Consider the following 27,860-nt stretch of genomic DNA (forward strand, 5'->3'; position numbering starts at 1 on the left):
ACCAACATTGAAAAGGAACCTAAATCGATTGTCCAAATTATCTTATTAGTCGCGATTTTCAATTACATATTCCCTTTAAACATGCAATATGGTGATCAATAATAATAGAATAAACATTAGTATTGGATGAAATTTAATAATAATCCAACAATATAAAATTGTTAGAAAAATAATAGAAATAAAAGGAACATGATTCCTTACTTTTGCTTGCTTCCAACAACTATAAAACAATAAACAAGTTAGTAACTTCAAGGAAATAAATAAAATAATAACTAAAATTAAATTAAATAGAGTTGATTTGGGGCCAAACCCTCAAACAGTTCTACCTTTCACGCCTTGATTTAAGGACGGAACCTCGGCTAGAGTACAAACTCTTTGAAATGCTTAAAAGAAGTATTTTTGAAGAATAGGGTATGCTAGTGTTTAGGCTAGAGCATAGAAGAGAAAAGAGAGAATTAATTGATGCCCTGAACTGTAGAAATGAGGGTGTATTTATAGGGAAAATGAGATGAGGAAACACACGGAACCCTAAAAAGAGAATACCCTTACAAAAATGTTGCGACACGTCAGAATATTGCCACAACACAGCAAAATATGTCGTGACACGGTATAATTTGGTGTGACGCGAGAAAGAAACAGACTTATAAAATAAAACGCGTGAAGTCTGACACACGGGGAAAAAAGTATCATCTCGTGTCACGACATGAGCACTGTGACACAGTAAAATATTTCGTGACACGACAGATTTTCCTGTGTCGCGGCACCTATTGCTGTGACGCGGTGGACTTTGTTTCCATTTTTACGTCCACATTCATCTTAACCCTAATTACGCTCGGCATTTTTAAGTGTCGTTTCATAATTTCAGGCTATTAAGGTTTATTATTTATAAATTGGGCTAAAATAATATATAATATGAAATGAATAAAAAGAAAGTTTGGGCCAAAATATAAATTGGACTATGCTTTAACTAAACATTAGGACTAATCCGTTGACTTTTTTTATGAACTGAGTTTGATCGAATATGAATTTTAAGCACTCCTAAGCTAGGATTAAATACTCAACCCGACCAATAATGGCGGTGAAAGATTATTCATTATTGGGGTTGGTTCCGGGGAGACATTTTTAGTTGTCTACAAAAGCCCCCACTTTGACTGAGTTTGTAGAAACATCAGTTTCTAAAATGATAGTCAAAGTAGTCGATAGGGAGGGAGAATGATTTAAAACATCCTGCAATCCTAAATCATTTTGCATACGCCGATACCTGCAGAAAAGTGTTAGTTTTACAGAAAAAAGAGTAAAGGGATAGAATGCGTATCTGACACCAGTGTATCGGTGACAAATGAATTTGTAGCTTTCTATTCTTGAAGAAATCCACCAGATGATATTTTTTGAGAAACTTTCCGTGCTTGAGAAAAGTCGACAAATGAATTTGGCAGTTTTTTTGTGCTTGAAGAAATCCACCGAATGATACTTACAATGCTTGTGGAAAGTCGATAAATGAATTTGGCAATTTTCCATGCTTGAATAAATTTACCGGATAATACTTTCTATGCTTCAGGAAAGTCGATAGATGATATAATTGCTGACTTCTTCGCCTTGAGAGGTGGCAACGACCGACAAATTTCCATGTTTGAGGAAAAGCTTGTCTAATGATGAGATTGCAAGTCTCTATGTATCGAGAACCTTGCGCCGTGAATAGTCTTCGCTTAAGAGAGGATCACTTAAAATGATGATGATGATTTGATTGTCCCCGAACGTGGGCTGTAGATGGTTCACTTGTCCCCGAACATGGGTTGTAAATGGTTCGCTTGTCCCCGAATGTGGGCTGTAGATGATTACACCTTCAAGTCGACTATCTGACCGAATTAGGTGCTTGAAATACGACTTCGATACTTGATAGGGGTAAAATGGTAATTTTGGTACCATTTAAATATCAATTTAAATTTCCCTCGAATTTTCGATGAAGACATTACAATTAAAAAGCTGCGGAAAGCTATTTAAACTGGTCAAAAGATGCCTTGAATATTTGCTGACAGTCTTCCAGGAGCGTGCAGATCACGCGCGTGTACCGTTTCACGTGGCAGGGCGTCGTGACACGACAAATTTTGCCGTCATGCGACACTATTTTGTGTCACACGCTGCTTCATTCCTGTTGTTGAATTAGTCAAAAAGCTGCCAGGAATATTCGCTGACAGATTTCGCAGGTGCAGGGAACGCGCGTGCACTGCGCCATGCCATTGGGCGCCGTGACACGGCAATATTTTCCGTCAAGCGACATATTCTTGCCTGACACGGGATTCCTTTTCTAGCTGAACTAGTTAAAGTGCTCGAATTCCGCGCCCCTGACGTGTAGTTTGGCCGCGCCACGTGGAATTGCACCGTGTCACGGAGTGGTTTACCGTGTCACGGTGCATTTCGAGTGCTTTTAAATTCGAAAATTGCAGCTTCTTTTACCTCATTTCATTTTTGTTGTTGCTGCTCAAGTTCATTGCTACGCCGCTGTGGTTTTCAAGCTTGTTCTCACTCGTTTCTTCATCGTTTTCGCTCAAATTTCTTGCAATGTTCCTCATTTTCAAATTCCCACAAGGATCGATGTAAGTTCTCTTGACTTTTGTCTTGAATTTTGCTTCAAATGAGTAATTTCATGTAAACACCCTTAAAAAATCAAATTGGGGATTTTTTATTTTGAGGTTTTATGTAAAAAAATTTTGCCATGAATTAGCTGGTATATAAATTTATGTTGGTTTGTGAGCAATTTGAGACCAAGTTTGCATGATTTGGTCAAGAAATGAGCAAATCACCATTTTTGGTACTAATTTGTACGTGAATGCCGTTCTTGTTGTTCCTTTGCTCCTGAAATGAAGATAGAATTGTTGTAGATCTTATAAAATGTGCTATGATGTGCCGATATATTGTTTTTGTGAAATTTCGAACATGCTCTATTTTTGTGTATATACTACATTTTCATGGAGAACATAGTATCATGCGATTAGGAGAACTGTAGTATTAGTTTGTCATGGAGAAACTTAGTACTAGAAATAATTTTATTATTTTTCAAATTTCTAGCCTTGAGGTAAAAATTTAGTGTATAACAGAAAATGCAACTTGAGGTAGTTGTTAAGCTGTTTTTGAATAAATAACTAAATAAGTTAGGAAATGATGCTAAGTATTTAGATTTTTTTTTGAACATAATAGCATGCCTAGACAACGAGATTGAGATATTTCTACTCGTGGCCGGCGTCAAGCTTTCTGAGAGGACACTCTCACGTTTCTTGAGGATATAGATGATGCCTTGGGGACCGAGCCTCGCCCTTCTACAAGTAGGGGTAGGTGGACCCCGCCTTTGTGGACATCAGACGAGTTGGTTTTCTGTTGTGAGAATCATTTTTCTCACTGTCCACTTACCGGCGTAGTCGATGGTGTGCTTCACCATCATGGTTCAGGAGCTAGAGACTTGATTCCCCGACTATACAGGATCATCACATGGGATCCTACCACCAACGCCTTATGGGGGTCTGCTGGTTTGAGAGATTATTATTCAGTAGTTGTGGGATTTCACAGCCCCCAAGGCTGTGGTTTGATAGTTGTCCGAGCGCTGTTGGAGTATTTTTGGTATACTACCAACACTTTCCACTTCGCTTGGGGGGAGATGATGGTGACTCCTCTTGATTTCAGCATGATCAGCGGCTTGCGCTTCACCAAGCAGCTTGTTCAGCAAATTCCTGACTTCACTTAGAGGGAGAATAAGGTATTGCAACTGTTAGGTCCTGTCGTTCACCATATTAGGACTCGACTGGTGCCTTAGGGTGGTCCTAGGAGTGGGTGATCAGAGATGGCTTCTATTCTTGCCCATGGTTTTGATATACCTAATACGACGCCTGAGCAGCGAATACGAATCTTTATCTTGATTCTTATTTCTAGGACTCTTTCTCATGATAGGAGTTCTCGTGCGCTTGTTTGTTACTTGTCGTCTCTAACCGTGATTGGTGAAATAGGATCCTTAAGTTGGGCTAGTGTGGGGTATGCTGATCTACTCTCGTCGCTGCGTCATAGCTATAGGCAGCTGAACGATCAGACGCCTGTTGCTGTTTGTGGTGTGTGGAGAGTCGTAGAGGTGATGATATTTTCCTCTTCATGTTTAGCTATTACTGGTTTGGCTTATGTGCTTATAGATTATTCTTGGTGCAGTTGTGGTTCTATGAGTACTTTCCGGGATTAGCCCCTCGATGTTGTCGCAGAGCGATCCATGATTTTTCTGTCGGTTTCAACTAGCGTGACCGAGGCGAGTCACGGGTGGAGTCTGTATCGAGTCTGCGCGGGTTGTTGCATCGGGGTACCTCTAATGTTGGCGTATGGGTTTATTTCATAGTGTAGTATTTTTTTAACTTTGATGTTATTTTTTGGCATTTATTGCAATCTCTTATGGTATTCAGGTCCTTGTCGAAATCCACTATCGGCCTTGCGCTAGCATGACCATCCTTCCCGAGGCTTTGGAGCTTTTGGCGTGCCGTACTGTCTTCTTTGGTACATCACATTTTTTTTGGTACGTTAGAGAACGTGTTGTTCAATAGCACATCGTTGATCGTTTTGTGGTGTCATTGCCCCCACCTTAGTGGATGTTGCACTCACGCTTGATGGGGGAGCTGCTGGACAGGAGAGTGCGCTATAAGTTTCCTTGGCAGGAGTTCGTGGGCATGGACGTCAATTATTCTCAGGACTTGCTTTCTTACTTGGCTCCTTTGTCTCATCTTCCCGAGGTTTGCTTTTGTTTTAGAATTATATTTTGCTAGTCTCTGTTTCAACTGTCGAATAACCTGATTATTCGATCATGTTTTAGACGACTGTTCGTCGTAGGGGGAAGGTCAAGATCTCGCCTCAGTCCGTTCGTTATTCGGGGCCGATTAGCATGGTTTAGGATCATATTGCTGATGCACCGGAGGGTTTTAGACAGGCGTAGGAGTCCTTGCTCGATGAGTTCGAGCCGGTAAGTTTTCTGACAGATCTTTCATTCTTCTTAATATTTCTTGTTGTTGATTTTTTTTTTGCTTCCAGGTCACGCACTCGGATATGATGGGCTTTATGAAGTTGATTGATGCCCTAAAGTATTGTGTCATCAAGATACGACGCGGTGCGAGTTGTCAGAGTGGTTCAGACGATGTTCATGAGGTATATTCATCTATTTTCCTATGTTTACCTTTTTTACATCACTAATATCTTTTCATTTTGTCTATTTCAGGAGCGACGAAGGCGACGGAGGTCTCGCTTGAGCTCCAGGCATAGAGGCTCGAACGATGGGGAGCCTAGTCGCCGCAGACGATCCTTTGAGGTTCGTCGGCATTCTCAAACACAGTGGTAGCAACCTAAGACTTTTCAGCCATTTCAGGGGCTTCAGACTCAGTGGAAGTAGTCTTAGTCTTCTCAGCCATTTTAGAAGACTCGGTGACAACAACCTTAGCCTTCTCAACCATTCCAACACTTTCAGGCTCAGTGGCAGCATCCTCCATCTTCCAAGCCATTCCGGCCTTCACAGTTTGAGTCTAGGTCGGTCATTACTCCTGCAGACCAGGGCATATTTTCTGTTCCATTGTCTGGGACGATGCCTCCATCGACGCTTCCTACATCTTGGAGTCAGCCTACACAGTTTACCAGCTAGACAGGACCTACTTTGAGTATGTCTTCTGCTGGAGCTGTGGGGACTAGTAGGGACACTACTCCTTGTACTCGGATGATGGAGGGTCTTTTTGGTCCACCATTCCCTAACTCGCGGTCTCATGATGATAATGATCGTAGTTATAGATCTGGAGAGTTTTGACCAAGGGTTTTATTATGTACTTGGTTGATGACACTTCAGCAAATTCGGACATAACATCCGGATCAGAGGATCCGCAGGAACCCTGGGCTCCTCGAATGCAAACTGCCAGCGGACACGCTCGCCTAAATACTAAGTGTCTGTCCTCTAGAGGACTGGAAGTCCCTGATAAAGGGCCCGAAAACGGCAACAAATCATGTCAGACCGGACAGCCTCAAGGACTCCGACGATCAAACTCCAAGGACGGAGGTTGATCTATAAACACAGCCACATGAAAAATCATCAGAAAATGAATAAAAAAAAATCAAAACATGCACATGTGGTTGAAATACTCATCAACGCATGAATCGCCGAAAGGATGCTCTGGCGAAAGTCGCCTGCTGAAGTGGCTCGTTTTTTCTTAATCGTGACCAGTCGATTGCCGATAGGAAAACGAGCAGCCCCAAGCATCCTGGGGGCCAAGAAAGGCTGGTACGAGTATCACCAAGCCTAAAAGAAAACCGAAAAATAATAAGCTTAAAGGGGAAAAGAAAAAATAATGATTGTAATAAACTTAAAGCACGTACCTCAAGGATACGATCGTGCTACGTAAGGGAGATCCGAGGAACCTCAGTGGCTGCCGCGAAATCCATCACCTGGGTCGCCTTGCCCATAGCTGTAAGCATACGGGCATATGACACCTCCGCCCAACTCAGGTTACCTACTTACCCCAAATTACTAAGGCAAATAAGTAACCCGATAGCAAAACGTTCTCCCCGATCACTCAAGATAGTGACGGAAAGAACGTGAGCAATGTATATCCGAGCCAGCTGCTGATCGAGGGTTAGATAGGCCGTTAAACTACTACCCTAATCAAATTAATCATTTATATTCCTAAACTACCCTAATACAAGTATAGGGTCATGTAAAGATTCGAACCACTAAGGAAGCTCACTCATTCAACATCAGTTTTAACTAATACAAGAGTAAAAAGGGGAATGTTTTTGTTGGTTTTTGAATAAAGAGCACTAAAACTACAAATAAGCAAAGAAAATGATGATTAAAATCAAGAGAGAACAACGCTAGGGATACGGAGGTGTCAAATATGATTAGAAAGAGGGGAACAATAATGGTTATCATGAAGAACATGTCAAAGAACACAAGATTCTACCTAAACAATTCATTCTCATGCAATAGTCTAGGAAAATCAATGAAAAAGGCCTATACTAATAAGGATTATTCTCATGCATCCTATTAGTTACAATCAAATCAAGAGAATAAAGAAGCACAAAGTGCCACAATAATCTCAAGCTATCAAAAATCATGTCTTTCATCAATTTATGGCATGAGTTCAATCCAACCATCATCATTCATACAATATCAACTCATATTTTCCACCCCCTTCCCCTAGCTAAGAAATTAGCCTAGGGAAGGGAGATTAAGCTTAATAACAATACTAAACATGAATTCAAGAAGCACAAAACTAAGCATGATTAAGAACAATGAAAACAATACCAGGCCAATTAGTTCAACTAAAAAGATGAATGAAAATAATCAACAATAAAGCAAATAAATAAAGCTAAAAGAAGGGATTAGAGATTACTAAAAATGAACTTGATCAAAGATGAAAACTTGGAAGAATTGCTTGATTGAAATAAACTTGACTAAAAGTTGAATACAATAGAGAAACTTGAGCAATAATCTACTTTCTCTCTCTAAAATTATCTAATCTAACCCTAAGAGAGATAAACTCTCCTCAAAACTAATTAAGAAAATAGCATCATAATTCATGTATTTAATTACCCCCAAAATGGGTATTTATACAAAGCTGTAAAAAGAAACTAAATAAATAAAGAGAAATAAAATAGGAAATAAGAAAGGAAAAATAAAAAGGAAAGAAATAAAGTAAAAGGAAAATGAAATTAAAAGAAAAAGAAAATAAAAATAAAAAACAAATAAAGTCCACCAAAACCAAAGTCAGACCCCCCCTCTAATTCCCCTTCTTCTTCGAATTGAAGCTGCTTAAAATGGGGTTTTAATCCCCTACTTCACACCCCATCAAAATCCATCATCAAGCTTCATCATGAAATCGCCACCGTTCATCTTTGACAGCACTCATCGAGCATCAATTCAAGCCGTTCGATCTTATTAATTACCGTGTGCGCAGCTCGTGAGGTGTTTCCGTCGAACCATGGGTATATTCGGCCGAATAATGGGTTGGTTCAGTCGTGTGTTCGACCACACCTCTTCAAACTAGAAAACTTCCAATGTTTCCGACTCTTTTAGCAGTTCGACCGAGCTCCTCAACGGTTTGCCCGAACCCGATTAATTTGTGATTTACTCTTATTTTGGTTGTTGCTTGATTGTAATTGGTGGTTTGGGGTATGCTGGAATTGGTGCGCAAAGGTGGTTTGGTTTGGTTTAATAGGTGAAGGAGGCAGCAGTAGCGGTGCGAGGCAACTGTTGTTGCGGTTTGTACGGAGACAAGTGGAGTTGAGGTGGTTTGGTATTCTGTTAGAGTGCGCGAAGGGTGGACGGAGAAGGTGATAGATGGCTTTGACTCTTGGTGATTGAGAATGGTGGTGCGGCTGGTGGTGTGCTGCAGGTTGTTGAGCAGGACTGCCGCTATAGCTGATATTGGTGGAGGTATTGCTGTTGGCAGGGACTGCTGGGGTGTGCGTGAATTGGTGGGCTGATTTTGTTGTGGTGGTAGACGGTGGTTGCGTGGTTTGGTGGTGTATTGGTTGTTGGATATGCGTGGTTTTTGGGTGATGGTGGAGTTGTGTTTGTTGTTGTTGCTGTTGGTGTTGATGTTGTTGAGGAAAGCAGGGGAAGTGTTTTGGGTGAATTGAGGGAGCAGGGGAGTGTGGTGTAGGATAGGGAGATGGAGTGGTGTATGGTAAGAATGGCAGCAACTTGATGCTTGGAAGCTTGTTGTTTGTCACATTTTACTCGAACCCGGAATTTCAAACTTGATTTGAACATGAAAATCGAGCATCAACCCGAACACACCTACAACCAAAAACCAACACGAGGGTAGAACAAAATATAATAAAATAAAACGAAGTAAAATAAAATAAAACTATTAAAACAAAATGAAGGACTAAATTAAAACAAATAAGAAAATGAGAGAAACTAGGAACTTATTATATAACAAGAACTAAAAACATAAAATATAAACATAGAAAATAAGATAATTTAAATAAATTAAGAAAATAAGCTAAAAACTATTAAAAACTACTAAAATACATAAAATAAAGATAAAAGATGAGAATAAGCAAATAATAGAAATAAAGGACAAAATGAGCTAAATTATTGGAAAATAAGCCGGAAAATGACTCAATAAACACCCTAGAAGTCACATAAAAGTCACTTATCAGCTGCTCAGGTGTACACTGCCGATCAAGCTCGTCGGCCGACAACTCATCGGCAAGAACCGACTATGGACAAGACTACGCATACACGTGAAGGGCCCCCGCGAGACGATCCCCTACAAGGTCACGCAGTCTCTCGTTTGACCCCTTAACGATATCACTGGCTACGGGCTCGCCTCCAAAAGGAAAATCTGTAATTATAGAGAAATCGAAAGGGGTAACCGTCATCTCCCCCGATGGAAAGTGAAAAGTGTTGGTGGAATCCTACCAAAACTCCAGCAATCCACGGAGGAAAGCTGACGACGCAGGCTGACTCGATAAATTCCAAAGAGCCGCCAGCTGGGAGCTGATCCTCGAAAGCTCCACAATCTCCCTTGCCACCTCGAGCAAACTCTCGAAACGGGCTCGCAGGTCACTAGAGCCGTATAGGCGCATGCTAGGCTCACTCTAAGGAAAAGTAAAAAGAATAAAAAAAAACGGTTATGGTTTAAAAAGGAAAAAAAAAGGAAAACGAAGGCGTAAAGAACTCACGATGCCGCGCCACCCTCTGATCGAAACATGATGGTCTGGGTCCCACTTAAGGACCCTAGGGTCACAGTTGGGAGGAGCCTCCCAAACCACATCCTCCTGGTGACGTCGATCAGCTGCAACGCGTCGCTCCCAAACCTCCTCATGAGGACGGGTCACCCTCTTTCGAGGGCGGACCACCTCGTCAGGACCCTCTAGAATCTCCTCAGCATCAACGAATGGAGGTGAGTCCATGCTATGATTGGATAAGGTTTCTTTATTTTTATTTTCTTTCTAAAACTAAGCTAATATACGTGTTCTAGACCCATTTCAGCAGCATAACGGCTGCCGATAGGGCAAAACATGAAAATCGAATGCCACCCATACTTGGAGGCTACGATACCTACAGTTAAACTCAGTAAATCGGGCTTCTAACACCCACAAAAGCCATCCTATACCAGTTTCAACTAAGCATTCAAGGGATTGTATTTCAAAATCTCAAAAAATCAACTACTCCTAGACAAATAACTGTAATACAAACATGATTATCGTCTACCAAACAATTTTGAGCTTTAAACATGGCAAAAAACGAGCTAAGAGTATGCTTTGCGCCATTTTTAAAAAATTCAAAATTTGCAAAATGTGAATTATTCCACTATTATAATTTACTTCATAATCAGCAAATGTAACCAAAATGAGCAAGAAAAAGCAATAGATTCGAGCAAAATTCAAAGAAAAAGAGCAAGAACGAACTTAAACAAAGAAATGCTCATACAAGGTTTAATACTTAACCATTTTTCATGAAATTTGTTGCAAAACACTCCTTGAACATGGCATAAAAACATGGAACAAACAATTTCAAGAATGATGGACCAAATAAAAATACCCCCAAATTCAAAATTTGGGGTTTAACGATTCGAAAATTGCCCAAATTCAGCTAAAAACAAACAAAATTTAGTAAAACAACTTACACTAGATTATGGAAAAAATGAATAAGGGACGAGATCTACTTCCTTTAGCTTTAAAAATTGCAAAAAACCGAGCTTTTTAGAGAGAGAAAGGGTCGAAAATGGTGAAGGAAGAAGTGAGAGAACGCGAACTAAAAATCGTGCTCAGCGATTTCTTTTTGCTGATTTAAATTTCGCGCGCAACTCAATCAGTTGCGCATGACAGAACAGGGCAACTCAAAATGATGTACGCGCCTGGCCAGCGCGACCTACTGAGTTGCGCGCGGATACTGGTCATTAAAATAACCAATAACCAGATTTTGATCCGTTTGATCATTTTTCAACGGTTTTTGCTCGTTATTAGACGTAATGGCGCGCCAATTATCAAAATCATTTAATTTCTTTACATATTGTAGTTTATTTTCTTCTTTGTTAGTTTTTCGCATCATTCTGCATGCACACCGTGCTTTGTGCCTTCCCTAAGCATACATTTTGAACGTTTTTCGTAAATGTTTCTTAAGACGTTCCGTAGTGGTGCTTATGTAAAATCTCCCATAGACAGGTTTGTCATTTTACTGTACTGACGTTATAAATGTCCAACTTTTCTTATTTTTTTCATGTCCAAAGCAAAAAGGTAGGCGTCGTCATGCAACGTAAAAATGCAAGGCGTATCGTACAGCGTAAAATTGTATGGCGTAGGTGTTGCGTAAAATTTCACTTCAGCCCAAGCTTTGCGAGACCTACCTCTCATAATTAAAAGGTAAAGAATTACTTTACTTTAGGCGTTAGCTCACGAGTCAACAGGCGCGCCGAACCATCAGGAACAGACACTTCTTGATTGGAAGCAAATACAGTAGTTAGTGAGCTTACTAGCTTACCAGACATTTAGGGTGTCCGTCCACCCCCTGTATAAAGAGCGACATGACAATGTCGCACCCATGTAGTCACGTGCCCCTAGTCTTGAGACACGTGTACTCATCTTGTGGATAAAACTGCTGAGAGAGTTGCTAACTTTCTTCTCTCTCAATGGATTTGGATATGTGCCTCCAGTTTTGAGACACGTAATTCTATGTTGTGGACATCCGGTTTGAATACTGATGAGGCTCGAATTCCAAAACCTTTAGGCTCAAATGCCGAAACATTGAAGCTCAAATTCCGAAACATTTAGGCTCGAATGCCGAAACATTTAGGCTCGAATGCCGAAAACGTCTAGGCTCGAATACCAAAAACACCCTTTTCCACATTTTTACTTTGTTAAAGTCAGGCTAAAGTTTCAATGACATATTGAAGACTTTAGACCAATGATGACATGATTGAGAGGAAATCACCCCCCCCCCCCTTTTTACTCTATTTTTTTTAAACCGATCTCTTCCCATGATTTGACATCACCTAGAACACCTTTACTTGTAAAAGCGTTCTATAAAAGCAAAGGAATAATCTAGATTCTTTAACAAGTTAAGACTAGAAATAACTTTTTCTAGCATTAATAGCTACTTGTTTCATACACTTAGCGAATCAAGGATTGTTTCTACATCCTTACCATTTCTTAAAGATTCTGTACTCTTTAGAAACTTCGCAGAATGACTCTCGAATTTATTTCCTTGACTACTTTGATCATCATCTAATCTAGAATTGATCAAAGTAGGGGATAACTGTAGACACCTGCTTTTGGCCTCCTATCTCGACAGGAAGTGCAATGACGATAAATAAAACCATCTTCGTGTTGGATCAAAGTGAAGAATGCTTATGGATAAATGGTTAAACCACAAAACACAAAATACTAGCCCAAACCAAGAAACAAAGCCAAATAGAGTCCAATTAATTAAATCCGATCATAATTAGGCTTAAGCCCGTACTAAAAACCCAATAATGACGGATTTAGGAGTGCCTAGGTCAAATAGGCGCTGCCGTAGAAAATAACGCGTGCATCTCAAGGAGTCGCGCTAGGTTGGCACGCGCAACTAAATACGTTGCGCGTGACACTCAGTGTAACTGCCAAGTCGTGCTCGGGAAAGATTCAGAATTTTAGAAATTTGGAAAATCGAATCTTGCCATAAAGCCACGCGCAAGACAATTAGTTGCGCTGCCTATAGTAGCGCAACTCAATCACTTGCGCTGGGTGTCCGTTCGCAACAAATCCAGTTGCGCGCGACATCTGCTGTGGCAGAATGTTCAAAACCCTAAACCTACTCATTCCCTATAAATAGAGTCTTAATCCGAGGCTTAAGCAGACAGAAATTAACCCTAAACTCTGGCAAAAAACTTGTGAACTTGTGCTACCTAACCCCTCTTGTCCTAAACACTCACCCCTTTGATACTTTGTTACTACGGTAGAGGTTCCCCAACAAAAAGGAGTCCATAAGTGTTCTAAACGAAGATCTGGCAAAGAAAAGTGGTAAATTCCTAAACACTTATATAAATCTTTTTATTTTCTTGTTTAAAATAACTTTAATTAGTTAATTAGTGTTGCTTGATCAATTTAAAAGGTTTAATTAATCAAATTCCACATAGTATCTTGCGTTAAATAAGATTAGAATTGAATAATTAATTGTTGGTTGATCACTTAAGCCAAGGAGAATATTGTTTATTTCTTGTCATATATGTGAATTTGATTAAATAAAGAATAACGACGTTGCAATGTAATTCCTACATGAATTAATGTGTGTAAATAAAATCAACTAACTTAGTTTTAGGTATTGCATTGCATTTATTGTTTGGTGATGAAATTGTAAAAAAAGGAAGAGCTAATAGAGGTCGTACTAGGGCTAAGATAGAGATTCCCCCCTAAAGGGAACGTTATTTTAGTACCCTCGCTCCTGAACTCATTTCAGGTTAATGTAGACCAACTTTGGCATGGGTAAACTTACGATTCGTGCTAGTTATTCCATGAAATCCACATGGAAGAAAGGCATGAACGAGGTTTATGAGTTTTCCGAAAACTCATTGGCGACTTCTACTTGTTTCTTATAAAAAAAGCTAATGATATAATCAATTCTAATTCAAGGTCCCCCAAATAGTCAGGAATTCAAATCCTACTACACCTTAACAAGTGTAAAGTCCTAGGCTTTTAAATGGCCATGGGAATTTAAGGAAGGACCCCCTTACGATGGGATCACCCTCCTTACAATGACTAGTTGAGATTAGTGTGTAGTTTGATTTATAGCACCGTTTCTTGTGCTACTAGGACATGATCGTCATGAATCATTTACACAGGTATTGGTTTAGAACCATACTGGATCGACCTATGAAAATACTTTAAGAGATTAAAAATTGTCATAAGTATACTTCTCAGTATTGCTATCGGAACCTTTTTCCTTGACCGACCTATGAATATTGTGAGCTTTCTTGTTTGAGTACTACTCCGCTTTGATGATTGTCAACGTCTTTCGTAATAGGGGATTATAACGGCATCATTCGGGCGGCTAGGTCCTCTTAGTAAGAGAAACTACATTACAAGACCGGAAATGTCCCCCTACTAAAATAGGGAAGATGTCTTTGTTGTTTACAAGGCCTCTCGTAGAGCGAGACTGTAAAAAATGCATGGCCGTGCTCAGATGGATTTTAGAAATCATCTATTTATTGACAGTAGGACTCGAAATCAAGAAACACTTCAGGATGTAATAAGGATGACAAATTAATCTTACCTTATAGTTCATGAAGAGGCATTAAGCGACATAGGAAAAGGGCTATGCACTAAAAGCACACTTGTCCGGAAGGACAAGTGGGAGATTGAAAGGAATAGTGTCCTTCGAACAAGTGTATAATTCTGATAGTGGGTTCAGAATTATTGAAAAACTAATATATTTAGCAAGGTCAAGTGATCGGAATGCCTGGGTGGAGGTCGCTTCCGATCAGTAATATTAATGCATAATTAACATTACAGCTTCATCTTGACTGAACCCTTCGGGTCACACCCAAGCAATCAACGAGCTGAAGCGACGAATTAAATCGAAAGGAATTAATAATTCGAGCTTAGAGCTTCGGAAGTTGAGTCAAAAATAATAAAAGACGAGACGAGAAAATAGTCATAAATCAACTAATTTCCCAAAATACCCCTAGCATCGGAGTGCCCCAAGCAATCCGAGTGCAAGAGGCATAATCCATAGCATGGTGGCTAGCACGCACACCAAGCCGAGCATAGGCTGGCTAGTGCGTGTTAGCGCACCATTGCTATCAGCCAAGGACCAACCTTGGCATCTAAGGGTAGCGAGCTGCAGCAGCACGCACTCGGAGTGTGCGGCATGCTGGCAGCGAGCAACAGCAGCCCGCACTCGGAGTGCGCGGCTTGCTAGCCGCAAGCAGCAGCAGCCCGCAACTCCGTGGCACAGATAGTTGGGCCAAGTGCGCGGGTAGCTGGGCTGAGTGCGCAGGTGGCTGGGTCGTGTGCAAGGGAGGATTAAATGGGAGCTTTAAAAGGGAGGACATGTGGCACATGGAGAGAGAGAGAGAGAGTGGGGAGAAAGTTTGGTCCCCCATCTCCAAGTGGTCCTCACTTGCTCTCTCATGAATAGTTGACACTTGTTGATTTATTACTATCTTGCTTAAATAATTTTATTTTACCTTTAAAATAAAATATGAAAATCTCAATATCCCACATTGGTGGGAGAGACAATCATACTCTCATCATTTCCTATAAATACCCATGTAAGGGCATTGGAAATGATGCTTGAGTAAGAGTTGGAAAAGGGATCACAAGTAAGTGAAAACCTTTGAACTCAAGAGTTGAAAAAGGTATCACATTTAGTGAAAGCCTTTGAACTCAATTACTCGGGTTTATCGGTCGGGTCTTGATAACCCCAATACATTGGACCTTGTCGGGTATCGTTGATTGCGGGTGGATCAACATCGGAGGCTTCGTAATTTTGAAGCTAGCTTTCAAGTAAGAGCCCAAGCGGTCGGGCGAAGCACGCTCCAAAGGTAATCGTTTTATCTTAATCTTGTGATTAATTTAATTATGTTTATGGTTTTATTTATTGCGAGTGCGGTCTTGTTTTTGGGTTTGTTTCCGCAGTGAGTCGAACTCACCAAACCCTAACAGAGCAATCATGATGTCAAGCACAACAAACCTTAGGTAAACCTTAAGAAAAACATAAGAAAAGTCTTACAGTCCAAAACGTATATGCAAGTGCACTAAGTCCTAGACGGAACTTGATCTTTACAAAGATCTAAGACAGAAAACGCAAATTTTTTAAGACATGCAAAACTATCACTTCCAAGGCAAGGAGATGAGAAAATTTGAACAAGATGGCTCAAGGCGTAGTGGTCTAATTGAGGACATTCCCTAGGATGCGAAAGTCGTTACCCTATTTGAGAAGATAGCTCAAGGCAAAGCAATCTTGGGTGATGCTCCCCAAGATGTGGAGGTTGTCAAATAAAACTACTTTAATTGATTATGTCATAAGGCACGGACGACTCGCACAGCAAGTTTCTAAAGACGAAGAGACTCATAATTTTCGGACAAGTTTTTCCCGAGACGAAGAGAAATTGTTGATTGATGCACACTTCCCGAGGCGTAGAAGTTGGCGACTGCATCCCAAGGCGTGGGTACTTAGCAGAATTTTACTCAAGAGCTACTCAAGGCGTGGGAGCTCACTATAGGATTCTCAAGGGGTGGAAACTGTTATACTATTAGAATTCCTAAGGCAAGGAAAATCATCATTCGGAAGACTGCTCAAGACGAATGAGTCTACGACATGTTACTTGAGGCGAGGAAATTTGTCATTTGTGAGTTGCTTGAGGCGCAGAAGCTCATCATAAAAATCCCAAAGGCGTGGAAGACCGTTATTCAGTGAATCGCTCAAGACGTGGTGGTTTGGTACAGAATTCCCAAGGCATGGAAGATTGTTGTTTAATGGATCGCTCGAGGCGTGGTGGTTCACGATAGAATTCCTAAGATGAGGAAGGACGTCACACCAGGGCTGAAGATGACTACAAGCAGTCACCTTCGACGACATTCCCTAGGATGTGGAGAGTTTTCATAACAATATAAAATGGCTACAAGCGGAGTTATCTTCAATGGTGTTCCCTAATATGTGGAAGACTATCACACCTAAAATTAAAGGCAGCTACAAGCGGAGCAGTCTTCAGGAGATATCCCCTAGCTTGAGGAAGTCGTCGCAACAAAAATGTAGCAACAAATCGATTACTTCAGAGACGTGTGCTTGACGGTGCAAGATACGCGTTTCTTAACTCTTTTTATCTATTTAACTAAAGCTAGTTTACAGGTATCGGCGTTACAAGAATGATTTAGGATCGCATGAAGTTCTGAATCATTCTCTGTCCCTATCGCTACTTTGACTTTTGTTTTCGAAACATGCGTTTCTCCAAACTCAGTCAAAGTCGGGCTTCTGTAGACACCTAAATGTGTCTCCTCAAAACCAAACCCATTGATGAATACTTTTCACTTCATTCGATTATCGAACGAAGTGAAAGTGTGAAAAGTCTAGTGATGTGGATGTTTTTATGAAAATATCTCTCTTTTTGTCTTTGAAAATATTTCTTCTTACACTCTATTTATGTAAATAGCCAGTCCAATTTGGTTTGGTCCATGATAAGGGTCCAATAATATTGTAGTTGGATTGGGCTCGTAAAGAGCTTTCCAAGGATATATTATAAGCCCAATTCCGATGAATAATGAGGAAGTTATGGATTAAATTAAATTTGGCCGAAATGATTTTAAATATGGCCAATGATCTAGAGGAGGGTCTATTAATTATTATTCCCAAAGTTATTAGGATTGAATTTCAATCTTCTAGAATTACGTAGAAGGTTCCTTTTAATTCTAATGAAATTAGGATTAATAATTATATTTTAAAGAATTTTATTTTGAATAAAATATGTGATTTGTCACAAACATGATTTTAATCTGCTTAACGCAGAATTAGCTGCTTAATCGTGTTAAGAAAATGATTATGCGTACTATAAGGAGGGGGTTCCCATCGTAAGGGGTCCTCTCCTTAAATGCCCATGGCCACTTAAAAGTCTAGGACTTTACACTTGTTAGGGTGTAGTAGGATTTAAATTCCTGACTGTTTGGGGGACCTTGAATTAGAATTGATTCTATCATTACGCTTTTTTGTAAGAAACAAGTAGGGAGTCGCCAATGAGTTTTAGGAAAAACTCATAAACCTTGTTCATGTCTTTCTTCCATGTGGATTTCATGGAATAATTAGCACGAATCATAAGTTTACCCATGCCCAAATTGGTCTATAAACCAGAAATGAGTTCGGGAGTGAGAGTACTAAAATAACGTTCCTTTTAGAGGGGAATCGCTATCCTAGCCCTAGTGCGGCCTCTACTAGCTCTTCCTTTTTTACAATTTCATCACCAAACAATATATGCAACGCGATACCTAAAACTATGTAATTTGATTTTATTTACAAGCATTAATCACGTAGGAATTACATTGCAAAAGTCGCTATTCTTTGATTAATCAATATTCGTGAAAAGAACAAAATAAACAATATTCGCCTTGTCTTAAGTGATAAAACAACAATTAATTATCAAATTCTATTATTGATTAACAAAAGAATACTATGTGAATTAATTAATTAAAAGTTTGTTTAAAGTGATCAAACAACACTATTTATTTAATTAAAGTTATTTAAACATTAAAGGAAAAGTGATTTATCTAAGAGTTCAGGAAACTAACCGTTCTTCTTTTATGTTAAATCTCCGTTTAATGTGTTTATGTACTTTCTTTCTTCTTTGTACCTCCAAGGAATTCAATGGATTCAATTAGGGTTTGAAAGTATTTGGGAAGAGAGAAGAAAAAGTAGTATGATAGTAAGATAAGTTGAGAGATTAGGGTTTTGAGAATAATTGGGTTTAAATTCTGATTTTTCCCGGTCCCCGTAATGCTGAACGAAGACCCCTATTTATAGGCGTAGTGATCTAAGTTTAGGGTTTTAGAGCCGCGCCTTCAGGTTGCGTGTGCAACTCTCAGACTCGCGCTGGCTGCCATGCACATCTCAATGAGTCGCGCGCTCAAGGCCCGCGCAACTGATTGAGTTGCGCTGGTTTGCGGTTTTCCTTATACTAAAACACGTTTTTAAAACTTTCATACCTTTTTATTGAGTATTTGGATTAAGGCGTGTGATATATTATTGGAAATCTCTGAATGTCTACTTTTCAATGTCGTTATAATTAGGTTAAAATATATTATGGATCAAAATTAATGGCCGTTGGAGTGCAAGGGTATCGGTTTTAGGGCCCGGTTTAGTGTTTTGATCATAACTTCTTCGTTTTGGTTCGGAATTGGGCTTATAATATACCGTTGGAAATCTCTTTGAAAGGGCTATCCATCTGTATAGGCCTTTCATAAGAATTTGGTAGTTTTTCATCTGTTTGGCTCGGGTTTTCAACAATGTAGGTTCCATTGGATCCAATCATTACATTTGACGCATTTGGGTCCGTTATTAATTATGTTTAAACATGTATGAACATGTTTTAGGCCTAATTAGTAATCGGACAAGGCTCTAAGATAACTTGGTCTCAAATATGGGTTTCAACTTACTTCATAATTCTTTTATAGTCCATAAACATTTCAACTTTGATCTAACATGAAGAATGAATTTTTGTAACATCATCGCACTTCCTTTCGGGACAAGAGGCCAAAAGTAGGTGTCTACACGTAAAAAGTGCGTTTTAATTCTGATTTAGCGAGATACGACAAAGATATTGCCTAGCGCTAATAGTTGTCGCCTAGCGCTGATCCTGTCGTCCGGTGCTAACTCCTGTCGTTGGCGACAAGAGGTATTTTATTCTGAATATTACTTGATTTGATTCCAAGCTATTTTTTCTATAAATAGAGGTCGTATCTCCCTGTATTTAATCATTCACAATCATTACTTTCCCTCTTGCTCTCTCTCTAAAATCTAGAAGCTTTCTCTTTCTCTATTCTTTTTCTAAACCTTCCCTCTCACAAAATTCCACATTCACAAGTTCTAGACACACCTAGCCAAGTTCGAAGTTGCCTTCGCCCTAGACATAAAAGGTTGATAATTTCTTAGGGTTTGGTCCCAAATCTTATTTCAATTCTTTGATTAGATTTACTATTTAATATTTTCCTTGAATTACTAACGCGTGGATTTTGTTATTAGAAAGAGATACGAGGCATCCAAGTAAGTAATTTAATTGTTATTTTGATATAGAAATCATGCTTTGATTATTTTGATTCCTAGTACCATGTTAGGATATTTTTATTGCTTTCTAGTATCATGTTTAGGGTAATAACTAAAATTTCTAATATCATGTATGTTTCTATTATCATGTTTAGGTTGCTTCCTATTGTTTCTAATATCATGTTAGTATCATGTTAGGAATAAAGCTTTGATTTTTATGTTTAGTAACATTCTAGGGTTTGTTATTAATCTCGTTAGTATCATGCCTAGGATCTTACTAATATTATTATGCTTTGAGAATATTATTATGATGATGATGATTTGTTTTTATTATGTTGCTTGATTTTTTATTATTGTTATTGCTTGATAACATCTTTTATGCATGTTTAAAGGGAATTTATACTTGTAATCACGCTTAATAAGATAATTAATAATTTTGTTTAAGCTAATATGATTATAATTCAATTGATCGCCAATAATAGATTTGTTTGTGCATTAATATTCAACCAACATAGATTAAACAGGTTTAGGGTTAATCATTGATTGTATGTTAGTCAAAAAGTGCACATGAATACGAGAAGAATAAAGTAGAGACCTTTTATTAGGGCAAGTTCAATCTCTTTTTGGTTGGATTTGTACCTACATCCCCAGACTTTCAGTCATGGTTCTAGACCTATTGAAGTTAACGATCTCCTGGATCGTTAAAAGGTGTAACCTTCACCCTGTAAACGATTTACAAGTTCCTAAAACTTGTTGGCGACTTTTTTACTCCAGCTTCCTTCCCTTTACATGCCACCATGCTTAAGTGTATGATCACAGTGGGGCTCAAGTGTGGGATGCTTGAAATATTCCCTACAGAACTCAATGGTCAAAGCTTATTATGTATAGACCAACCCAAATCCACACCCCTTATGGAGGATACTCACAAATGCATTTGTGGACCTCACATGAACGGAAAAATGCTTGCTAAGATAATCTCACGACAAGGGTACTTTTCGTCCTCAATGGAACATGATTGCATACAATTTGTCATGAAATGTCCAGGGTGCCAAATGTTTGCTAATTTACAGTACCTCCCACCATCCAAACTATTTAATCTCACTTCCTCTTGGCCCTTTTCGATTTGGGGAATTGACATAATTGGAAAAATCTCTCCAACAGAAGCAGGAGTAGTAGCCATCGATTACTTAACCAAGTAGATTGAGGCCGCTTCTTACATTAACATCACTTCTAAACATGTCGTAAAGTTTCTCGAATGAAACATATTTTGTAGATATGGAGTTCCACATGAAATAATTAGTGATCAGGGATCTCAATTCAAAGCAAAAGTTGAGACCCTCTTAGCTCGTTACAAAGTAAAACATCATCATTTGTCCCCATATAGACCCCAAACGAATGGAGCTGTAGGATCGGCGAATAAAAATATAACAGACATCATTAAGAAAATGGCAAAAAATTACAAAGACTGACCGAACAAACTACACTTCTCTCTACGGGGTTATAAAACATCCATACGAACATCAATAGGAGTAACTTCACACTCCTTAGTTTTCAACATGGACGCAGTTCAACCAGTTGAACTAGAAATACCATCCCTATGCATCGTACTCGAAAGTAAGCTACCGAAAGCTGAATGGGTACGAGCAAGGTACAAGGAGCTTTTATTCCTCAATGAACAACGATTAAAAGCTTCAGATCATGTACAAGTCTACCTACGACGCATCGTGCGACACTTTAACAAACGGGTACGACCCCGTAATATTAAAGAAGGTGACTTTGTATTAAAAGAGGTCAGGGTTCTACCAACCGTTCCAAGAGGGAAATTCATACCTAATTGGATAGGACCCTACCGTGTAATTGAAATTCTATTAGGAGAAGCCGTTCGATTTATGGATATTGTTGGCGATGAAATCCGTCAACTAAACATTGATCAAATTTAGTAATATTACTTATAAAAGTCAGGATAAACTCGTTTATTCATAATTCACAATCATGTCTCTTAGGATTCACATAAAAGATTCAAAGTGTTATAAACTTTACCGAATCACACACTAAAGCTCATAACACTTGGGGGGTAATCACAAAACATGTCATTCAAAGTGTTCAGATTTTTTCAAACATCACAAAAAACTCTTCACACTTCGAGGGGTAATAATAATTGATTTTAAAAAAATTAAAAAAAACACTCGTAGCACAGGTGTCGCGCGCAACTAAAAGAGTTGAGCGCAGATGTCACGCGCAACTAAAAGAGTTGCGCGCGGATGTCACGCGCAACAAAACAAGTTGCGCGCGACAGGCATGCGAAACCTTGGACATTGTGCGCGCCACCTGGTGACGAAATACGAACCCATAATTTACACATTAATAGAATTTTAATTTTTAGTAGCGATAAAATAAGGGTGTTTTCAACACTACATATACTTGGAAGACAACAAAATTAAACTTTGATTTAAAATTATTAAACAAATTTTGATTATTTTTTCATTTAATTTGTACAAGTAGGATCAAAGAAAAAATATTTAAAAAATTATTAATTAAAATTTTTTCACAATGAACTACACAAAGACCTGATTTCATAATACGAATACGTATGCAATCTTTTGATTCGGTCATATGAATAAAACAAAAAAAAGAGCTCATTTTTATTCGAAGCAAAAAGTTATTCAAAACGAAATCATATAATTAGATAATACATCATTCAAAAAAAAATTACTACCTCCATTAAATATTATGTGCAACTTTGGAATATTAATACCCCAAAGTTGCACATAACATTTAACGGAGGTAGTAGTACTAATGATTACACTTTATTTAAAAAATTTTAAGCAAAGTATAGTTTCTGCTAGAGCTAAGGGTGTGGCTGAATGACATCCATCTATTTGCTTCACTATGGACACCATTGAATAATCCCCCATATTCTTTGTCTATCCTAAATAAACAATTAATAACAAGACAAAAACAAAAACCACGAATTTTAAAATGGTGTTTCGTCAAGTTGTTGCGAGGAGCGATGAAATGTTCAATATTTTGAATTAAATTCACGCCTTCTTCTATCCAAAAAATTTTCCATATCATTGTCTTTCAAACCAAAAAATCGTTGAAACGTAGGCTTCAAATTTGACAAGGTAGGGGCATATGTCACATTAGGGAATGTGTCATGGCTGCTTGAAGAGGGAGAATTCAGAAATTGCGTGGTCGCGTTTAAAATGCATTACTCAGTAATCATTTAGTTTTGTAATTCTAACTCAAATTTCAAGAAACGATTTGTAGATTAATATGATCTTGACATGTGATGCAATCATATTATCAAGTCGACACATATTGACTTAAGGAATTTGTATATTGCACACTTGTCTCATAAAAGTGGGAGATTGAAGGAATTATGTCGTCGTCGTGTGCAATTTCTAGATATATAAATGGATCAAATTATGGAGATAATTAAGTTCGTACATTTAGGTCGTTGTTATATCATAGCTAGAAGTACTAACGATTTTTGGGCTAGTAAAATAGGTCAAATACCAATTACATGGATCCTATAAGGTCACACAAAGGGCCTATATTGAGCATTAGAGGACGAGGCCTATCACGGGCCTCATCAGTCTCGGTGGCCGGCCATAGGGAGGATTAAAGGGGTTTTGGGCTTTGTGACTTAGTCTAATTATAATGGGATTATAAATAGACTAAGTGCATAGGGTTTTCACACATTGAATTCAGTGATTAGTTTGATCAAAACCCAATTTAGCAAACACAAAACCGAACCCTCTCAAACTCCTCTCTCTCTCTCTTTCTCACGACTCTCCCCTCCTCCTCGGCGCCGGTGGTGGTAGTGGTTTGTGTGATGGTCGGTTGTCCATTAAAGATGGTGATCGCGGTTTTCCTCTTTCACTCGGCCAATCTAGTATTGGTGGATGGCTCATTCGAATCTCGTGGACCAAGTAGAGGAGCAACACTTGGGGCTCTCCCTGATTTTCCTGTGAAATAGCTTCGTGGAATTCACACTTCAAAAGTATAATCATGTGTCTTGTGTGTTATGCATGTGATATTGGGATTAGGTGCTTTATAAATATAATTCATGTTTTTCTGCATTATAGTACTTGTAAACTCCTATATCTCGGCCATGATAGGCATGCTAAGCTTGCGGCCAAGCCTTTCCTTGCGGCAATGGCTTTGGCTAGCCATCCTAGCCTTCGGTTGGCTAGGCCAATACAAGACTAGGATTTTCCAAAGCAATAACAATTTGCGAAGATTTTCTAGTTTGAGGATTTTATTTCGATAGGCCAATCGCAGTCCGAAATTGGGAATTAACCCATCATCGCAGTCCGAAATCGGGATTTTCAAATCCAACAATGCTACCATTAACTATTAATTTCGATAGCATTTGTTGAAATGATGAAGTTGGTATTTTGTTGTGGTTTTTAATTACCCGGTCTATTTTGTAATTTTTTTCTATGTTTGTTCGAAATTTGAATTAAATTTGTGAAAATATACAGCTACGGTTTTGGTGAAAAAAAATTGCGAAGATTTTCTAGTTTGGGGATTTTATTTTCTTAAAAAAAACAAAAAAGGAAATGGAGAAAAAAAAAAACATGTCCTTTTCAAGCCCCTACCTTACTTTTTAGTTTTCCTGGCCTTGGTTTTGGGTTTTCCTTTTCAATTCCATTTTTTTCGTAAGTGAGGTAACAATTAAAGGATGATTGTGCATTTATTAGAGTCATCCATGACTAATTACTAGAGTCTTAAAATTTCTCTTTGTTGTTTGAACTCATGATAGCATTGATACGCGAAGGAAGTTCTAAAAACAACAACTCAAAAGTCTCATAGACTAAACTGAGAAAATACAAGTTTAACTTGATGATAAAAAAAATTTGTTTATCTAATGACATTTTTGTGAATAAATCATCAAAAAAAATCCCAGTCAGCTTGACATTTTCGTAAATAAGTCAACATTTGTGTAACCCGCATATTAATAAAAGTTGTTCACTTATTTTAAAAAAAAAATCATGCTGATTGGGATGAATTGTTGATATATTTACGAAAATGTCATTAGATAAACTAATTTTGTTTAACATCAAGATGAATGGGGGCTCTCTCGACTAAACTTTCAAAAACTAGCTAGCTACTTAGCTGGTTCCATGTGTTGATTTTTTTTTTTTTTTTTTTTAAGTTCACTTTGTTGATATCATAACTAGAGATAAGCTTATTCCTTTGAGCAATAATGGGAAAAGAAAAAAAAAAGGATAGTTATTGATTTAAGCCTATTAAGGATTTGTTGACAATTTCTACCTATAATTGTTGTTTTTTTTTGCAATTACCACCTACATTTTTTTAAAAAAAAAAGTTTTATTACCAACTATTTTTCAAAACATTAAAACTTCCCACCTATATGACTTGCAACTCAAATATGACATCATATGGGGCCCATTAACTACATTTTCCCTCCCTTCCTTTCTTTCTCTCTCATTTTCTATATGCGAAGAGATGAGGCAGGGGGACCATTGTAGCTGCTGTAAAACGAGTGAAAGCACGGTGGTGTCAGGTGTGTATAGAAGTTCAAGTTGGGGATGCTGCTCGCAAGACAGTTGGGGCACATGATTTCATTCAATTGTAGTCATTTTCGTAGATCGGGTAATACCTTAGCGTCTTCAGTAGCTAGATTCTATACTGGTGAAACTTCTTATGTATGGCTGATCTATTTTCCCCAAAGCTTTATCTTTGACAGAAAATGATCTTCACGGTTTATTCAAAAAAAAAAAAAAAAAAAAAAAAAAAAAAAAAAAAAACATTAATACACAATCACAAATATTAATAATCAAATTTGAGGATTGTTTTGTGAAATAATATTAGCTTAATATCAAGTCAAAATGTAATCAATGCTCAAAACATTCAACAGCAGACAACATTAAATCAACAGCAGCAACAGCACCTTAAGCAATCTGAGCACAATCTTAAGCTTAAACAAGAGTAGAAAGAAAGGCTTACACCTAAACATCAGTCTTACACAGTTAACTACCAAGATCAATACACTACATTGTTCAAACTAAACCTACATTACATCAGAGAATAATGAAAAACAGGCTAAAATACAACCTAAATCATACAAAACACCCAAAAGAAGAGATAAGATTACATTTACATCAACCCAAAAATACCAAAAAAATGGAAAATCTAAGCCTACTTCTTAGAGTTCTTATCATCATCAGACTTGTCAACTGCAAGTACATGAACTTTGTCATAGTCATACATCACAGGTTTAATCATATACTCTTCAGGAGCAACCGGCTTCTTTGAAACGAAAATACTCCATACAAACATCACAATGTAAGCTCCTAAAGCTCCACACGCAGTGCCAAGAATCAGAGCTGTAAGAACCTTCAGCTTACAGTCACTCTTTTGTCGAAACACGACCGACTCTGCATCTTTCGCAACGGGTTTAGGATCTAATGGATGCGAATGCATCCAATAAGGAACTAGTCTTAACTTGAAGCTCCATGAATATAACTTGCATACTTGACTAGAATTTGCATTTGATGAGCTTAAGCCAAAGAAAACCTTCTCACCCTTGAAGATTTCTGACAAATCAACAGGACAAGATAGCAATGGAGAAACAGGTCTTTCTTCACCCTCTTTACTCATTCGAACCTCGATTCGTTTTGAACTCGCTTCGTAATCGATCCAACATTGCAGCTTCTTCCCACTACTCAATTTCAATTTCAAATCAGACCCATTTGTTACTTTTATTGAAACCAAACTACCAACATCAATTCCAATATGATTATTGCTCAAATCTCCGAATTCAGCATCAAATTTGGTATCAAATTCAACAGCGAAAAATGCTTTATTCTTCTTCTCAATCAATTCATTCGACAACCCAAAAAGTTTCCCATTATAACCACCAGAAGAATACCCTTTTGGAAGCATTACAAACAAAATCCCGTCTCCATCTTCAGAGGAGAGAGAAAATGTAAAATAAGTCCCAAATGAAGCCTTCCTACTCCCATTTCTATCCATCAACTTAATGGGTTTTCTGTACATAACCCGACCCGAACTGAATGAATGAGATTCAGTCAATTTAACAAAAGACCCATTTTCATCAACCTTTGCTTCACCATAAAACCCGATTTCAGGGTCCAAAAACTTAGAATTATTTCCAACATTTTTGAACCCAAATGAAGTAGAACTCGAATGAACCAACACATCATCCATAAAACAGAAAAACATAGCAAAATACAAGATCAAAGAGTACCTTAAACTGAAAATCATCGCCATCATTGATCTGTAGAAGTGGGTAATTTGTGATTTATGATTTGGGTATTTTGAGAGGTGAGGAAAAGGAGGAATCTAGGGTTTGGTGAGTTGTTCAAGTAGAGTGCACGGGAAGAGTGGTATACTACTGAAAAATGTGTAAAGAAAAGGGCATTTTTTTTTTTTTGAGGGAAGTGAAAGAAAATTAAATGCACTTACTCGATTTCTGCAAAAAAAATAAACAGAGGACCTATGTAGTGAACTTTATTTCTCTTGGTCGTTGATAAAATCTGACTCAAATTATGATTTATCTTCTGTTTTAATTCTGTTTTGAATATAATAATCGAGAAAAGAAAAGGAAGATGGGGAAAAGAAGAGGGAAAGAATAAAAATAAAACATGCTTTATGGACAACTTTATTTTTGTCGTTGGGACCAATTTTGTTGCCAGCTGCTGTGTAGATGACATATCGTTCCAGATATTAAATGTTTTATTCCACTTGTTCTTAGTTTGTTACTCACTTATTACGCATGATGGACTGCTATGGTTAACCCTGTCGCATAGTTCCTATGACAATTCTATTAATAAGTTGAAGTTGGTGTAAGAAAGTGGGCCCAAAGATGCGAACATGTATAATGGAGCAAGTAGCTGATTTTGCTGATAACTAAAAACGAAATGGGGAGCGAAAAATTTAAAAAGTTAATTTTCATTTCCTCTTTTTATTTTGTTTTCGTTGTTCTCGAAAAACCCCAAAACAGAAATATAGGGGAGTTGAGGTGGATTGAAGGTACTGTACTGGGAGAAATGTGAAACCAGAATGGAATTTGATAGGCATTGATAAATCTGGTTAACCCCTATCGCATAGTTCCTATATATTTAGA

At 38.2% G+C, this 27,860-nt stretch overlaps 1 protein-coding gene and 1 long non-coding RNA gene across 3 annotated transcripts; one reads left to right on the plus strand and one right to left on the minus strand.

The window, feature by feature from the left end:
* The first annotated feature begins 3,096 nt into the window (after positions 1 to 3,096).
* Positions 3,097 to 7,097, plus strand: LOC110724147. 2 transcript variants are annotated; one of them, XR_002511865.1, is made up of 4 exons: positions 3,097 to 4,524; positions 4,614 to 4,757; positions 4,838 to 5,166; positions 5,237 to 7,097. It is a non-coding gene; the product is annotated as an uncharacterized LOC110724147 (long non-coding RNA). The 2 variants fall into 2 exon arrangements; XR_002511864.1 differs by having other exon boundaries at positions 4,838 to 7,097.
* Positions 7,098 to 25,600: 18,503 nt separating this feature from the next.
* LOC110724148 (probable L-type lectin-domain containing receptor kinase S.7) lies at positions 25,601 to 27,358 on the minus strand. The gene has a single exon (XM_021903538.1). It carries the CDS (start codon positions 27,005 to 27,007, stop codon positions 25,910 to 25,912), a length of 1,098 nt encoding a protein of 365 aa, XP_021759230.1. The 5' UTR covers positions 27,008 to 27,358; the 3' UTR covers positions 25,601 to 25,909.
* Positions 27,359 to 27,860: the final 502 nt, after the last annotated feature.

This window comes from Chenopodium quinoa, unplaced genomic scaffold, assembly GCF_001683475.1.
Source record: "Chenopodium quinoa cultivar QQ74 unplaced genomic scaffold, ASM168347v1, whole genome shotgun sequence".
Classification (NCBI taxonomy): domain Eukaryota; kingdom Viridiplantae; phylum Streptophyta; class Magnoliopsida; order Caryophyllales; family Amaranthaceae; genus Chenopodium; species Chenopodium quinoa.

Coding starts and splice junctions, on each gene's coding strand:
- LOC110724148 (XM_021903538.1), bottom strand. CDS start 27,007: ATGATGGCGATGATTTTCAGTTTAAGGTACTCTTTGATCTTGTATTTT.